General features: G+C 52.3%; 2 protein-coding genes across 6 annotated transcripts in view; one reads left to right on the forward strand and one right to left on the reverse strand.

Moving 5' to 3' along the window:
* Positions 1-8,082: 8,082 nt before the first annotated feature.
* FUZ (fuzzy planar cell polarity protein) lies at positions 8,083-12,604 on the forward strand. 3 transcript variants are annotated; one of them, XM_021681373.2, is made up of 11 exons: positions 8,083-8,416; positions 8,677-8,798; positions 9,088-9,172; positions 9,291-9,359; positions 9,558-9,662; positions 10,427-10,624; positions 10,755-10,850; positions 11,183-11,289; positions 11,365-11,429; positions 11,509-11,583; positions 12,131-12,604. In XM_021681373.2, exons 1-11 carry the CDS (start codon positions 8,306-8,308, stop codon positions 12,349-12,351), a joined length of 1,254 nt encoding a protein of 417 aa, XP_021537048.1. In that variant the 5' UTR covers positions 8,083-8,305; the 3' UTR covers positions 12,352-12,604. The 3 variants fall into 3 exon arrangements, with proteins under 3 accessions (XP_021537048.1, XP_021537049.1, XP_044767426.1); XM_021681374.2 differs by lacking the exon at positions 9,291-9,359; XM_044911491.1 differs by lacking the exon at positions 9,088-9,172 and having other exon boundaries at positions 8,677-8,775.
* AP2A1 (adaptor related protein complex 2 subunit alpha 1) overlaps positions 12,387-16,156 on the reverse strand; it is a 31,602-nt gene continuing 27,832 nt past the window's right edge. The window contains exons 16-24 of one of the 3 annotated variants that reach the window (XM_044911489.1): positions 15,950-16,015; positions 15,558-15,614; positions 15,369-15,451; positions 15,160-15,249; positions 13,876-13,999; positions 13,668-13,784; positions 13,504-13,573; positions 13,151-13,285; positions 12,387-12,826 (exon numbers count right to left, since the gene is read on the reverse strand). In XM_044911489.1, coding sequence (XP_044767424.1) covers positions 12,749-12,826; positions 13,151-13,285; positions 13,504-13,573; positions 13,668-13,784; positions 13,876-13,999; positions 15,160-15,249; positions 15,369-15,451; positions 15,558-15,614; positions 15,950-16,015 — 820 coding nt within the window. In that variant the 3' untranslated portion in view covers positions 12,387-12,748. The remainder of the gene's footprint in view (positions 12,827-13,150; positions 13,286-13,503; positions 13,574-13,667; positions 13,785-13,875; positions 14,000-15,159; positions 15,250-15,368; positions 15,452-15,557; positions 15,615-15,949; positions 16,016-16,156) is intronic. The other 2 variants (XM_021681372.1, XM_044911490.1) reach the window with 2 other exon arrangements.

Genomic DNA, 16,156 nt, shown 5'->3' on the forward strand with positions numbered 1-16,156 from the left:
TTAAAGATTTTATTTATTTGACAGAGACACAGCGAGAGAGGGAACACAAGCAGGGGGAGTGGGAGACGGAGAAGCAGGCTTCCCGCGGAGCAGGGAGCCCGATGTGGGGCTCGATCCCAGGACCCTGGGATCATGACCTGAGCCGAAGGCAGACGCTTAATGACTGAGCCACCCAGGCGCCCCAACAAAATTATTTCTTGGTGTCATCTAACACTAAATCCACAATCAAATTTCCTCAATTCTCTCAAAATGCCTTTTTTCAATTGTTTTATTTGCATCAGAATCCAAAGACCAAACATAGTTAGACATTGTATCTCTTGTTTCTTTTAATCTAAAGCAGCTCCCATTTTTTTATGCCAGTGTAATTCAACTTTAATAAAATTATAAGGAAGGGGCGCTTGGGTGGCTCAGTTGGTTAAGTGTCTGCCTTCAGCTCAGGTCATGATCCCAGGGTCCTGGGATCAATGCATCAATCTTCCTGCTCAGCGGGGAGCCTGCTTCTCCCTCTGCTGCTCCCCCTGCTTGTGCTCCCTTGCTCTCTTTGTCAAATAAATAAATAAAATTTTTTTAAAAAATAATAAAATTATAAGGAAGATTAAATTGGAAAAGGAAAAATGATTAACAGGTAAGAAGATTAAAATGCTTCCTAACATTAAAATCTGCCCTGTTAACTAAAAGGAAACCTTTCTTTAGATAAGCTGAATGTATGATTGGTTGTATTAACTGATTTTTTTAAAGATTTTATTTATTTATTTGAGAGAGAGAGGGCACAAGTCGGGGGAGAGGGACATACAGAGAGGGGGAAGCAGACTCCCTGCTGCGCAGGGAGCCCTACCAGGGCTGGATCCCAGGCCCCCAGGATCATGACTTGAGCTAAAGACAGATGTTTACCTGACTCAGCCACCCAGGCGCCCCTAACTGATTTTTAATACATTTCCGTTATTGTATTACAAATGGTAAAAATGCACAATTGGGTATTTTATCCTGGACTTCAGCTTCTGGCATTATGATGGATTAGGTGTTATAATACTGTTTTTGCAACATTGATGGTTTCTTTTTTTTTTAAAGCAGTTGTCATTTTTTTTAAGATTTTATTTATTCACTTGAGACACAGAGATACAGAGAGCATGAGCAGGGGGAAAGGCAGAGGGAGAGGGAGAAACAGACTCCCCGCCGAGCCAAGAGACAGACGTGGGGCTCGATCCCAGGACCCCGGGATCACGACCCGAGCCAAAGGCAGACGCTCAACCATCTGAGCCACCCAGGTGCCCCAACATTGATGGTTTCTTAAAAGACAGACCTCATGGGGCGCCTGGGTGGCTCAATTGGTTGGGCGTCTGCCTTTGGCTCAGGTCATGGTCCCAGGGTCCTGAGGGCGGGGGTCCTGCTCAGCAGGGAGCCTGCTTCTCCCTCTGCCTGCTGCTTCCCCTGCTTGTGCTCTCTCTCTCTGACAAATAAATAAATAAAATCTTAAAAAAAAAACATAGATCTAATAAAAGTTCTTCAAGAATCCCTCTACTACTTCCCCCCCCCCCAAAAAAAACAGAGAGGCAAAAATTCACAAAAAAAGAGGACTTTGGAGTAGAACTGCCTGCACAGGGAAGGGGCTGCATTGACATCACCAAGACCCTGAATGTAGCTGTGAATTGGAAAATGGAGCCTTTTTTTCCTGGTAAGCCAGGGCCTCCCAGGGCAGCTCCAGATTGGTAACACTCCTAAAAATCTGCAAAAGTAGACGTAAATGCTCCTCACAGGACTCAGGTCGATATCAAGTAATGAGTTCAGAGTCAAAGACCACCAGCACAGAAGCAAGGACGGTAAGTTAGAGTCCACAGAAAGAACAATTAACAGATGTGAGATCCCCACTGCCGGGACTCCAAGTCCTAGAATGGTTGAGTTTGTAATGTACCATAATGTGCAAAATGGTGAGAGAAACAAAGGACATTATCTAAGTTATCTTGTGCTGTGTAACAAATTACCTCAACACTTAGTGGCTTAAAACAACACTAATTAGGGGCGCCTGGGTGGCTCAGTCGTTAAGCATCTGCCTTCAGCTCAGGTCCTGATCCCAGGGTCCTGGGATCGAGCCCTGCATCGGGCTCCCTGCTCCGCGGGAAGCCTGCTTCTCCCTCTCCCGCGCCCCCTGCTTGTGTTCCCTCTCTCGCTGTGTCTCTCTCTGTCAAATAAATAAATAAAATCTTAAAAAAAAAAAAAAACACTAATTATTTCAGAGTTTCTGCCCATCAGGAATCCAGGCATGGCTTGGCTAGCTCCTATGCTTCTGAGTGTCTCACTGGCTTCAGTCAAAGCATCAGCTAGCCCTGTCATTATCTCAAGGAAGAACTGGAGAAAGATCCGCTTCCATGCTCACTCTTGTCATCGTTGGCGGGATTTGGTTCTTCACGGGCTGTCGGCCAGAGCTTGTCCTCAGTTCCACGGACCTCCCCTTTGCGTGGGTCACAACATAGCATTGGCTACATCAGAACAAGCAAGAGACAGTACTGGCAAGAGAGAGAACGCAAGCAAGATGGAAGTCACAATCTTTATGACTTAATCTCAGAAGTGACATCCCAACATTTCCGATGAATTCCATCGTCAAGAGTAAGTCACAGGTCTTGTGCACACACAGGAAAGAGAAAAGGTACTGAGTAGCAGGAGGTAGAGATCACTGGGAATCATTTTAGAAGCAGCCTGCTACTAACACAATCACAAAGATCAGCCCATCAGCAAGAAAATATGGAGAAAGAATAAGTGGATTTGAGGAGAAATTTTATATAATTGTTGAAAAAAAAAAAACACAACTCAGTGGGTAATTTAAACAGCCAGCTAAAGAGAGAATTAGTGAACTGAAAGATCAATAAGAAATTACCCAGAATAGGGCGCCTGGGTGGCTCAGTTGGTTGGGCGACTGCCTTCGGCTCAGGTCATGATCCTGGAGTCCCGGGATCGAGTTCCGCATCGGGCTCCCTGCTCGGCAGGGAGTCTGCTTCTCCCTCTGACCCTCTTCCCTCTCATGCTCTCTGTCTCTCATTCTCTCTCTCTCAAATAAATAAATAAAATCTTTAAAAAAAAAAAGAAATTACCCAGAATATTAGGAAATGAAAAATATTTTTAAAATTTGAAAACGGATATGGGGGCTAGAAAGAGAAGGTCTAACAATTTTCTAACCTGAGTCAGAAATGGGGAAAAAAGAGAATACAGGACAAACAACTTTTTTTTAAAGATTTTATTTATTTATTTGAGAGAGAGAGAGCACGAGTAGGGAGAGGAGCAGAGGGAGAGGCAGACTCCCCACTGAGCTTAGAGTCCAACATGGGCTCGATCCCATGACCCTGAGATCATGACCTGAGTTGGACACTTAACAGATTGAGCCACCCAGGCGCCCCAAGGAGAAGCAACATTTTAAGAGTTTATTGCTGTATATTTTCTAGAATTGATTAGAAGTTAAAAAAACAAAACGACTGGGACACCTGGCTGGCTTAGTCCATAGAACATGCAACTCTTGATCTCAGGGTTCTGAGTTCAAGTCCCACGTTGGGCAGAGAGATTACTTAAAAAAAAAAAAAGTGTAAGCAAAGCAAAACATGAATTCTTGGATCCCGGAAGCACAGAATATAAAATTACATTTTAAAAAAACTGCTCACTTTGACTCACTGTAGTTAAAGAGAAGACTGAAGAGTACCCAGAGTGAAAGAACAGACCTCCACAAAGAAATTATATGTACAGGGGCACCTGGGTGGTTCAGTCGTTAAGCGTCTGCCTTCAGCTCAGGTCATGATCCCAGGGTCTTGGGATCAAGTCCCGCATCGGGCTCCCTGTTCAGCGGGAAGCCTGCTTCTCCCTCTCCCACTCCCCCTCCTTCTGTTCCCTCTTTCGCTGTGTCTCTCTCTGTCAAATAAATAAATACAATCTTAAAAAAAAAAATGAATTATATGTAGAATTAGAGCCAACTTCTTAACAGCAAAAATAGAAACTACAAGGTTTAGACTCGGAAAAAATTAACTATCACTCTGGGGGTACCCAGGTGGCTCAGTCAGTTAAGCGTCCTGCTCTAGATTTTGGCCTGGATCGTGAACTCAGAGTCGTGAGATTGAGCCCCAGTTGGGCTCCATGCTGAGTGTGGAGCTTGCTTGAGATTTTCTCTCTCTCTCCTTCTGCCCCTCCCCCATGCTCTCTCTCTCTTTCTCTCTCTCTCTCAAAAAAATTTAACTATCACCCCAGAACTGTATGATAATGAAGGTGGGGTAAAACATCCCAGGTAATAAAAACAGAATTTAACTCCAAGAGACTTTCTAAAGGATGTGATAATATGATATAGTAAGAAATATAGGGGCGCCTGGGTGCCTCAGACATTAAGCGTCTGCCTTTGGCTCAGGTCATGATCCCAGGGTCCTGAATCGGGCTCCCTGCTTGGCGGGGAGTCTGCTTCTCCCTCCCCCACTCCCCCTGCTTGTGTTCCCTCTCTTGATGTGTTTCTCTCTGTCAAATAAATAAATAAATAAAATCTTTAAAAAAAAAAAAAAGAAATATATATTTGCTCCTTGTCCCACTTCCTGGCCCAGAGTTCCTAAAACCCTTGTAATTTCCTGAGCATTGAGGGTGGTAGGAGCATTTTTTATTGTAATATATGGCCTCAGTGTCCTATCGGTTCCTCACACAAGAGCTTCTAAGACCCTTGGGATCTCTGAAGTGAAAAGAGTGTCTTTTGGTAGGCTGATGAAATGACTAGTGGCTGGGGTCCCCTAGATAGCTTCAGAATGGGACTGGTCACCAGAAGGACCAAGGCATGATTCAAGGGTTGGAACTTTCAGCCCCACCCCCTGAAGCCCTGGGGATTGAGTTAATCAACAATGGCCAATGATTTAATCAACCATGCCTACCTAATGAAATCTGCATTAAAAAACCTAAAAGACATGGGTTCAGAGGACTTCTGGGTTGGTGAATGCATCCACGTGCTGGCGGAATAGTGCACCCTAATCTCCATAGAGACACAGGCTCTTGTACTCAGGACCCTTCTGGACCTCCCTCTAGGTACCTCTTCATCTGGCTATTCATTTTTATCCTTTATAATAGATTTTACAAGAAACCAGTAATACTGGGGTGCCTGGGTGGCTCAGTCGGTTAAGCATCCGATTCTTGATCTCAGCTCAGGTCTCGATTTCAGGGTTGTTAAGTCAAGCGCCATGTTGAGCTCTAAGCCCAGTATGGAACCTACTCAAAAAAAAAGAAAAGAAAAGAAACCAGTAATACTAAGTGCTGCCTTGGGCTCTGGGAGCCATTACAGCAAATCATGAAATCTGAGAAGGTGGAACCCCCAACTTGTAGCAAACTCAGACAGAAATATGGATATCCTGAGGACCCACTACTTGTGATTTGGTGTTTGAAGTGGGGGCAGACTCCTGGGACTAAGCCCTTGACCTTCTCTGTACTGCCTCCTGGTGGTTAGTGTCAGAATTGAATTGACTTGTAAGTTTTCTGTTGGTGTCCACAGAAAACTGGAGGATTGCTTGGTGTGGACAGCCCCCACAATGGGTGTCAGAAGTGTGAGGAGAGAAACAGTTTTCCAGTAAGATGTACTTCAGGAAGGAGGCAAATTTAAAATTGTCTCGAAAGGATGGTCTGAGAGGCAAGAAGGAAGTGGGCGGGCAAATGAAACACAAGTACTTACGTAGTTACAAATAAACATTGCCTGCATAAAATAAGAAAAATATTCAGTGAGGGCACCTGGGTGGCTCAGTTGGTTAAGCGACTGCCTTCGGCTCAGGTCATGACCCTGGAGTCCCGGGGTCGAGTCCCGCGTCGGGCTCCCTGCTCGGCGGGGAGTCTGCTTCTCCCTCTGACCCTCCCCCTTCTCATGCTCTCTCTCTCTTAAATAAATAAAATCATGGGGCACCTGGGTGGCTCAGTCGGTTGAGCGACTGCCTTCGGCTCAGGTCATGATCCTGGAGTCCCGGGATCGAGTCCCGCATCGGGCTCTCTGCTCGGCAGGGAGCCTGCTTCTCCCTCTGACCCTCCTCCCTCTCATGCTCTCTGTCTCTCATTCTTTCTCTCGCAAATAAATAAAATCTTTTAAAAAATTTTTAAAAAAAGAAAAATATTCAATGAAGGCATAAAAAGGTCACAGTTACAATGCTGACAACACTTAGTTGGTTAGTCTGGATGGAGTTTAACAGAGGTAAACTGCTATATGCTCTTTGTAGTATTTGAGAGAGCATTTAAGATCTTGTTTAACTTTTTGCTGAATTGTGTATGGTAAAGTTTCAAGGGTAACCAATAAAAGCAAAAGAGAATTAGAGTGTATACATTTGAAACCAGAAGAGAGAGGGAAAAATGGATTGAGGAAATGAAAAAATAATCCAGGAAAAGATAAGAAAGGAGGAAAAAGCTTTAAAAAGGCAGGACGGTAAGAAATATAAAAATAAGATGGTAGAAATAAATCCAAATATATCAGTAGTCATAATAAATATAAATGGACTAAAGAAAAATTCATAGAACTACAGGAAGAAATTGAGATTTTACTTCATTTTTAAAAAGATTTATTTATTTGAGAGAGAGAGAGAGAGCATGTGAGCAGGTGGGTAGGGCAGAGAGAGAGAATTCCAAGCAGGCTCCATGCTGAACCCAGAGCCCAGTTCGGGGCTCGATCCCACAACCCTGAGATCATGACCTGAGCTAAAATCAAGAGTTAGATGTCCAACTGACTGAGCCACCCAGGCATTCCTAACTCATTTTAAAAAAGTAATCTCTGCACCCAACCCAGTCTGAGTGGGGCTCAGACTCATTGCTCCAAGATCAAGGGTTGCAGGCTCCTCAGACTGAGTCAGCCAGGTGCCTCCCTACTCATTTGCTATTTTGTGTACATTTCTTCCTCTAAAAGTTTGATGCAATTTAGTGTGCGGATAAACATCCTAATATTATCAGCTGTTACAAATCAAATCTAGAGAGGCACCTGGATTGTTCAGTAAGTTAAGGGTTGTCTGACTCTGGACTTCGGCTCAGGTCATGATCTCAGGGTTGAGAGATAGAGCCCCTTGTTGGGCTGTGGGCTCAGCAGAGAGTCTGCTGGAGATTCTTCTCCTCTGCCCCTCCTGCTCATGCTCTCTCTCTAAAATAAATAAATAAATAAATCTTAAAAAAAAAAAAGAAATCAAATCTAGAATGCAGGCAAAACATGTCTGAAAGGAAACATGTTTTTTAACATTACTATATATTTCACAAATACATTTGGGTGAATGAAGGCCATATTCTCACAAAATAGAAAAGTTCTAGCTGATTAAATTCATAACTAAATGAAATTTTACTTTATCAGTTTAAACACACAGAGGAAGGAAACTAATGTATGTCAATACAGGATTGGCTAAATCGATTTTGTTACATGCATAATGTTGATTATAAAAAGACATTTTTAAAAAACAACATATATTTATTTGGTCTAATGAGAAAAAGTTTGAAGGCAACATTAGCACCCGTGATCGTATTTGTCAAAATCTGTGAATGTTCTGTGTTAAATTGTCAAATTTTTATTTCGGGAAAGGGTTTGGGAAGGAGTATTTTCACGTTCAGCATGCTGCACGAACATGTATAAATTTATTACAGAAATAATCTTGTTTTTATGATTCTGGAAAATAAAGGATTTCATCTTTCTTTTTCTAATAACAAAAACAACCGTCTCATTTGGTGGTTGCTAGGCAACATTGGCCGGACCAAACCATCCCGCGAGGGTGAAGGGGGAGATGGTATTTCTCTCGGATTTGCTCGAGATTCGTCATGCGGCCATCTTGGAGTGGGGCACTGCTCTCTGCAGCCTTAGACTGGAAATTAGACGGAAAGTGGTTGCTAGGCAACGCCTCGGCACCGCCACCATCTTTGAGTGGGGCACAGCTGTTTATCAATTTAGAATGTAAAACATCCTAGCCTACCTGACCCTTGCTAGACAACGCCTTGGCGCGGTCACTACTTTCAAGCCGGGCTCTTCATTCTCTTCTTTAAATAAATGGAATCAAACCATTAGGGGGAAACTACGAAGTTTTACGCGCACGATGGGCGCCATCTTTGTTAGGGGCAGGTGACTTCCGGTTGAGGCGGAAGAGAACCTAATGGGGCTTGGGGAGGTGCTGGCATAGAGACTGAGGGTGGGTTTGAGTTGGATGAAGAAGGCGGGAAGTCTACTTCTCTTCCAGTCAGCTCCCCATCTCGCCCTCTGGCGGCTTCGGACGGCCGACCGGCCGCCCGACTTAGTGTGACTACGGGCGTACGCCAAGGTGGTCACTGACTGCCCCCACGAGGGGACTGGAGGGGGTTCCAGATGGGCGAGGAGGGGACAGAGGGCACCGTACATCTGCTTTGCCTTGCGGCCACCAGCGGAGTCCCCTTATTCTGCAGAAGCAGCCGCGGCGGCGCCCCCGCCCGCCAGCAGGTGGGGCCCTGGACCCCTGGATCTTCAAAATAGAAATGGGCTAGGCCCTTGGACTCTGTGTCGTCAAGGGAGTAGGGTCTGGAGAAGTTTCAGAGTTGAGTTTAGAGGGCCAGGGGTGCAATGACTGGACTAATAATCCTGGTTCCCAGAGGAGGAGGGGCCAGGGGATATAGAAAGAGGAGGGGGCTGGGGCCCTGGACACTTGGGTTCCAAGGTGGAGGGGACTGGGCTCCTGTCTAATGTTCCCAACTTTTCCCCAGCTCCCGTTCTCTGTCATCGGTTCCCTCAATGGAGTACACATGTTTGGGCAAAATCTCGAGGTGCAGCTGAGCTCTGCAAGGACGGAGGATACGACCGTGGTGTGGAAAAGCTTCCATGACAGGTCTCCAAGCCGTAGCTTTGGGGGCAGGGTCAGGGCCTGGGTGATGGCCCCTGTTGAAGATGACCCTGAGGCCTACCAGCTCTCCAAGGCCAGCTGTTTACTTGGCTGTGGAATCTTCAACAAGCCAGTTACCCTCTCCGATCCCTAAGTTTCTCTGTATGAGAAGCAGGTTATGCTGGCTGGCAAAAGATGTAGCTGGCATCCAGGATCAAGGGCAGACTTTACTCTCCTCACGGCCCTGTTTCCCTGGCCTGGACTCATTCTTCCTTCTCACCTTCCTTTCTCACAGCATCACCCTCATTGTTCTGTCATCTGAGGAGGGCACCTCGGAGCTGAGGCTGGAGAGACTACTCCAGATGGTGTTTGGGGCCATGGTGAGACTCCCCAGCCCTCTTCCCCAAACCCAGAAATCTGAGCTCTCAGCATCCTTCTCCCTCACACCAGGAGTCCAGATCCATACCCAGCCCCGGCTCTCTTACTTGGTTCTTCTAGGTTCTTCTTGTAGGACTCGAAGAACTGACCAATATCCGCAACGTAGAGAGACTGAAGAAGGAGTTGAGGGTGAGGCTGCAGGATGTGAGCGTGGAAGTTAGGATCCCAGGTCACTGATATTCGGAAACTACAGTTCCCAGGAGCCCCTGGGGCAGCCTGGTCACTGACTCTAGAGCCAGGCCCAGCAGGGCTAGTTTTCTGAAGGGGAGGCAGCAGATCTGGGGCCCACCTGGGTCCTAAGCTCCTCCCTCCTCCTCCTGCTGCTAGGCCAGTTACCGCCTCATTGACAGTTTCCTGGGGGACTCTGAGCTCATCGGGGACCTGACCCAGTGTGTGGACTGCGTGGTTCCTCCAGAGGGGTCTCTCCTGCAGGTACTGAGAATGTGTTGGGAACCCTTAAACCTGTCACTGGCCCTGGCTCGGTCCTCCTCCTCTTACCCCTGGATCATTGCCTCGACCTTTTCTCCTCCTTTGGGCTTCCATTCCAACCCCCACTTGGCCCCAGAAGGGTCTTTCTACACGGAGAACTGACCCCACCCCTCTCCAGCTCACAGCCCTCCCATGGCTTCCATCACCCCCAGGACAAGCTCCCGTCCCCGCAGCCTGGTGTTTGAGGACCTGTGGAACCCTGACCTCTGCTAACTCCACAGTCCACCTTCACCCAGCTGCCTCAGGGGTCCCACGGACCCCAACAACTTCCCAGCTTCCTTGCTTGGCACATGCTGTTCCTTTTGCTGGTGAATTTCCATCTATCTTTCCTTAAATACCGCTCTTTTTGATGCCCCTGGCATGGCCACCTCTCATGATGTGACTAGGAGCTGGCGACTTGACCTCTCCTAGCTGGAGTAGGTGGTTGATTGCGCCTACTTGACACATAGTAGGATTCAATAAACCGCAGCTGCGGCTGTTGTGATTATTAGCTTCAGTAACACGTGTGAGGCTAGGGAGCAGCCACCCTACCTGTTTAACTTTACAGTGTGACTCGGGGATGGTACCTGTGTGTGAAGGTGAAGGCCCAGGGAGGGTGAGGCACGTGAGCATGCCACTAGGCAAACTTTGAATTGTATGCCCGTCTCTTCACACTCCTCGCCCACCTGGGAAGTCACTGCCGCCCCTGCTCATGTCTCCTGACCCAGGAAGCCCTCTCTGGGTTCGCCGAAGCGGCGGGCACGGCCTTTGGCAGCCTGGTCGTGTCGGGCCGGGTGGTGGCAGCAACAGAAAGCTGGTGGCGGCTGGGGACGCCGGAGGCCGTGCTGCTCCCCTGGCTGGTGGGGTCCCTGCCGCCGCAGGCAGCTCGAGACTATCCGGTGTACCTGCCGCACGGGAGTCCCATGGTGAGTTGGGGGGGGTCGGGGCGCCTGGGACAGGTGGGAGCAAAGGGGCCTAGAGGCCCGGAGGCGAGGAGGCGGGGCTTCGGCGGGAAGGGGCGGAGCTCCGGCCAGCCCCTGCTGCGCCCCCCTTCAGGTCCCGCACCGGCTTCTGACCCTGACGCTGCTGCCGGGCTTGGAGCTGTGTCTGCTCTGCGGGCCGCGCCCTCCCCTCAGCCAGCTGGATCCACAGGTGAATCCGGCCCATGTCCCCGCTTTTCCCCTATGACACCCTCTGCTCGCCAGCCGCGGCCCTTCTTTCAGCACCCCGCCCTGCCAGCGTTCTCCACTCTGGGCCCGCCCCTCGTCAGCCCCGCCCCTCCACCAGGGCCCGCCCCCCGAGGACTGCGTTCCAATCACCTTCCCGCCAGCCCCGTCCCTCTATCGCTCTCATTCCATCCTTCCAGGCTTCACCCTTTCCTTAGTCCCCTCGGCCTCCCGCCCTCGTGGGCCCCGCCTCTCCTCCCTGGCCACGCCCCCTTCCCTGGTACCCGCCCCTGACCTCACCCACCGGCCTCGCCTCAGCTTTTGGATCGCTGGTGGCAGCCAGTGCTAGACCCGCTGCGGGCCTGCGTGCCGCTGGGACCTCGAGCGCTGCCCGCTGGCTTCCCCCTGCACATGGACATCCTCGGGTAGGGCTTGGACGGGGGTGTGGTTTGGGGGTCCTCATCCCCTCTGCCCTGGCCATGACACCCCCTTTCTCACAGGCTGCTGCTTCTCCACCTGGAACTGAAACGTTGCCTCTTCACGGTGGAGCCCTCTGCGGATCAAGGTGACTGAGAGGAGGGTGAGGCCGGGAGGAGCTTGGGCCCAGGAGGGGCTCTCTGTCACCCTCTCTTCCCCCCAACCAGAGCCTTCTCCTGAGCATCGTCGGCGCCTCCTGCGCGCCTTCTACACCTTGGTCACCGCCTCACACTTCCCACCAGGTGTGCCCCCTTTGCGCACTCCTGGGACACCGAGTCTCCGCTCACACAAGGGAGGACGGGGGCATCCACACTGATGGGGGGTGTTCCACAGAGCCTAGATGAGGAAGGAAAAGTTGAGGCCCTAGGGAGACAAAGGAGGGACAGAGGACTGGCCCCTCCTAGCTGCCTGACTCCCCACCTCCCCCACCTTCCCCGCATAAAGTGGGGCAGAGGCCCCCTCCCCCCGGAGGGTTCCAAGGGCTGTGCCTGGAGTCCAGTGCCTGGTACCTGGTCAGTATACCTGCGTGTCTGTGATCTGTATTGCTAAGCAGACTGTCCAGGGCTGCACAGAGCATCCCCAGGAGGGAGGGGGGGATGGAGGCTGGCTGGGAAGAAGGGGGAGAAGGTCCATGTCCTTCTTCAGGCAACTGACAGCTGGCTGGAGCCATGAGGCCCTTGCCCGTCAGGAGTCAGACTTAGGCCCAGGGTGTGGTGTTGCTCCTGCAGGTTGGCATTCTAGTTGTCTGGACCCCACTGGTCACCTTGGCCCTTCCTTTCCTTCCTCCAGAGCCGGGGTCACCAGAGAAGGTGGAGGATGCGGCCCAGAGGAGCCAGGTGCCGAGAGCCTGCTACCTGGTGTCCGGGCCCGAGGAGCCAGGCATGGGATGGCGGCTGGTGGCTCTGCAGTCGGGGCCGCGGCGGCTGCTACTGCTGTCCGCCCAGAGTCCCACACACGCGCTGCGGGGCTTGGCCACCCACACACTGCATGCCCTCACCCCACTCCTCTGACCCCTGGCCGTGAGCCGGTCACACAGACACAGCTATTAGCGTCTCTCTGTTTATTCGCTCACAATAATACACAGCCCCTGGATGGGGGGGGCAGGAGGGGCTACGATGGGGTGGGGTGGGAGGGGAGGAGGCGCCCACTTCCCTGGCCCCTCTCCCCTCTGTGCTTAGGGGGGAAAAGGGAGGGAGGGGGCTCCCCCTTACCCCCCAGAATGTAAACAGCAGCAGATGAACAAAAATAAAAATACAAAAGGCCAGAGAAAGGTTCCAGGCGTCCCCCCACCCCTGGGGTCTTCCCTGTCACCAGTGGAGGTCCCCTCGCTGCCCCATCCACCAAAGCTGCCTCAGTCCTTGGGGCTGCCCGGCGCCGGCCACATCCCCGGGGGGCAGAGTCCAGGGCTCAGAACTGCTGGGCCAGCAGCTCACACAGGTGACGGGAGACAGGTTCCTTGCTGGTGCGCAGGGTCAGCCGGTACATCTGGGTGGGGGACATGGCGGTGCAGACTCAGGGAGGAGGCAGAGTGGACAGAGAGCCCGGGAGAGGAGGATACAGGGAGATAAAGGAGAAAAAAGGAGAAAGGGATCAGAAAGGTGATGGAAGGGAAAGGAGGCAGGAATAAAAACAACACAGGAGGGAAAGGGTGAAGGGTAAAAGTGAGACCCAGAAGGGTGGAAAAGGATGTGGCGAGGAAGACAGTAGATAGAGAACACAGGGACAAAGAGCAGAAGGGCGGGATTAAAAACGAGCACACTGAGGCAGGGGGTAGTCAGTCTCAGGGGCGCCTCCCAGACCACCACTCACCTGAGCCTGGGCATTGGGCTCCAGCCGGAGCAGACAGCCCACCTGCAGGGCTTTAGTCTGGATGATTCCAGCCCCCACGAAGTTCTCAGGGTTGGGGTCCACATTGTCCAGGAGAGCAGAGCCAAACCCCAGGAGCTGGGGAAGAAGGGTAGCCGTCAGAGGGTGCCAGATCTGGGAGCCACCGGGCAATAGCAAACCGGGGTTCCCCTGAGACCCTTGTGGTTCCCATTTTACAGATGGGAAAGCAGAGGCACGGAAAAATGGGTACCGCTCCCCAAACCCCAGTTAGGGAGAGGTCGGCCTGGGCTGTGAGTCCAGGGGCCCCTCTCCTGTCTCGCCCAGTGGTCACTCACTTTTGCCTTAGTGACTTCTGCATCCATGGGGTGGTTGGCTTTGAAGATTTTCTGCGCCTCCTGTTGGGGACTGGGGGTGGGGAAAGGTTCGGGTCAGGTGCTTGGAAGGCCCCGCCCCGCCCCCCTGAAGCGCAGCTGCGTCTCGGCACCCCCTCGCTGCTCACAGGCTCAGCTGCTTCCAGCGCTGGAAGAAATCCTGGGCCGCCATCTCCGTGGGCTGGAAGAACTTGTTGATGGTCACCGGGAGCTTCAGGGTGAGGGACTGGGGGGCGCCCCCGTACCTGGCATGGGGGCGGGAGCAAGGAGGCTCCATCAGAGCCCGGCCCCCATTCAGGAGACCGCGGCCGCTCGGCAGGGCCCCGCCCGACTCACCGGAAGCGCACGGACAGGAGCGGGGGCGTCAGGAAGTCCCGCAGACACTCGATGTTGAGCACCTGCTGCACCTGCGCCCCACCGTCCACCTGCGCGGCCACGCGCTTGGTCTGCACTGCCAGCTGTAGCCGCCGGGGGTCAAGGAAGCCGGAGCGAGGCGGCGACCCCCCCTCCCCCCCCTCCCCCCCGCGGTCTTGGCCACGAACCCCTGCTGGTTCCGAACCCCAGCCCGCAGGCCACTGAGAAGCCGGGCCTGCCCTCCCGGGCGCATCGTGCAAGGCCCAAACTTAAAAGCCCTTCTTAAGTGAGACCTCCGGCCACCCCCCTGGGTGCCTACTCTGGCCTTTCATGATGGGCGCAGGGACCTCCATTATGGCACATGTCACACCGTATTAGGGCAGAAGCCCTTCCGGGGCTGGGATGGCTGACTTGAGTTTGAATCCTGGATCTTACCACCTCGGGGACTCTGGGCAAGCTACTTTACCTCTTAGCCTCAGCTGCAAAATGACACAGTGTCCTCAGCATTCAGTGAAATAATCCGGCACGCTCACTTGTTTGTGTGTCTGGCACACGGTCAGGACACCAAAAATGGCGGCAGCGTTATTACATCTACCTTCAAGCTGACAAGGGTGGGGTCTTAGGCATCTCCCGCCCCTGTCCCCCACCCATGCCCAGCACAGAGCTGAGCCTGCCTGGGGTTCTGGAGATGTTGATGAGGGCTGGCTGAATGAGGCAAAGGACTGAAAAGGTCCTCAAAGCTTTGGGGCCTAACCCCTGTCATTTCGTGGGCGTGAAATGACAGGGAAAGGAGGACTGACACCTTCCTTTATGCCAGCCACCCTTCCAGAGTTTTCCAACCACACTGACCTTCACAACGCTATGAGAAGGAAGAGGGTCTACACTTCAGACAGGGGACAAGTGACTGGCTCAGATCACAAAGAAGGCCCTGCTCAGCATCCAGACCTGCAGGCCTGGCTCTTGAATGCAGAAGGCAATGGAATCGTGAGTGTGAAGCCCAGTGGAGGACAAGGTCAGGACATGAAAGAGGCCTGACAGGGACAAACAGACACACCTATCCCATCACTTCACTGTCCTCAGGCTGTCCTGGGGAGAAGAGGCCCACCTGTCTCACAGACGACACTGTATCTCAAACAAGTAACGCGGGTTCTCAAGAAGACTGAACAGGGTTCTGGACCTGGGTCCATCTGCTTCCCAGTGGCCAGGAAGGGCAGACCGGGAGGGTCAGGGCTCGGGGGAGGGGGCTGGGCCAGGCCGGGAGGATATGAGTCTGGAGGTCTCCAGGGTGGACGACAGTGGGCAAGAAGTTCTGGAACTGCACGGACGTCTTGTTGCCATAGAAGAGATACATACGGCCTGCAGAGGGTGGGGAGGGGCAGGGCTCCATCTGACTTCCTTCAACCTCCTCTCCAGATGCCACCCAAACCCAGGTGTCCCCGAAACCCTATCCCCACACTGCACCCCTCCGGACGCACCCAAGTTCTGCCGGAACTCCGACTTGACTCCAATCTGCAACAGCTGGTTCTCAAACAGGACCCCATTATTCTTGCACACGAACCTAGGTGGGGGCGGCAGGGAGTTCAGGATGCCAGGGGTGCCTGTCTGGGCCTGTCTCGGTGCTCCCCACCTGTCCCCATTCCCTCCTGATCTTTCCCATGACTCACTTATTCAGCAGCTCATCGGCTTCTGGGATGGGCGGCCCGATGTCCTCAGGACCTGGGCTGCAGGTGGGGAAAGCAGTGAGACGGGAAGAAGTTGGGGGGCTAGAGAAGACCCAAGCTAAAGGTGGGAGACAGTAACCCCTCAAAGGACAGAACCCCAGAATCCACAGACCCAGATTCCCACAAAGAACCCCAGAATCAGACTGGCGATTGCCTCTAACGGGAATAGGACCCTGGTGTGTGCCACCACCCCTGCCCCACGTCAGAGGACCCCGACTTTCCCCTCCAAATCCTTGCCTCTGCAGCTCATCAGGAACCCCTTGATAAGAGCCTGAAGTCCCCTAACCCTCCCTGGGGACACAGATCTGCCCCCCAACCCTGAGGCCACCCCTTACTCAGCAGCTGGAGCTGGGTCAGCCAGCAAAGCCATGGGGCTCTCAGGGGCAGGCGGCTCCAGCTCGCTGGGCCATCCAATCCCAGAGCAGACAAGAGAAGACAGGTGTGGCAGGCAGCCAATCCCAGAGAGGCAGCAGAGGGCGGGGGGGGGGCTGAGGAGGGGGGGGGGGGGGGGGGGGGGGGAGAAAGAGGGAGGAGGGAAAGAG

The sequence above is a fragment of the Neomonachus schauinslandi genome, chromosome 16 (assembly GCF_002201575.2).
Source record: "Neomonachus schauinslandi chromosome 16, ASM220157v2, whole genome shotgun sequence".
NCBI lineage: Eukaryota > Metazoa > Chordata > Mammalia > Carnivora > Phocidae > Neomonachus > Neomonachus schauinslandi.

Bases quoted from the DNA above. Each gene is read 5' to 3' on its own strand.
- FUZ (XM_021681373.2), top strand. From the start codon at position 8,306: ATGGGCGAGGAGGGGACAGAGGGCACCGTACATCTGCTTTGCCTTGCG. The intron at 8,417-8,676 runs GTGGGGCCCTGG...ACTTTTCCCCAG, and splicing joins GCGCCCCCGCCCGCCAGCAG to CTCCCGTTCTCTGTCATCGG. The intron at 10,625-10,754 runs GTGAGTTGGGGG...GCCCCCCTTCAG, and splicing joins TGCCGCACGGGAGTCCCATG to GTCCCGCACCGGCTTCTGAC.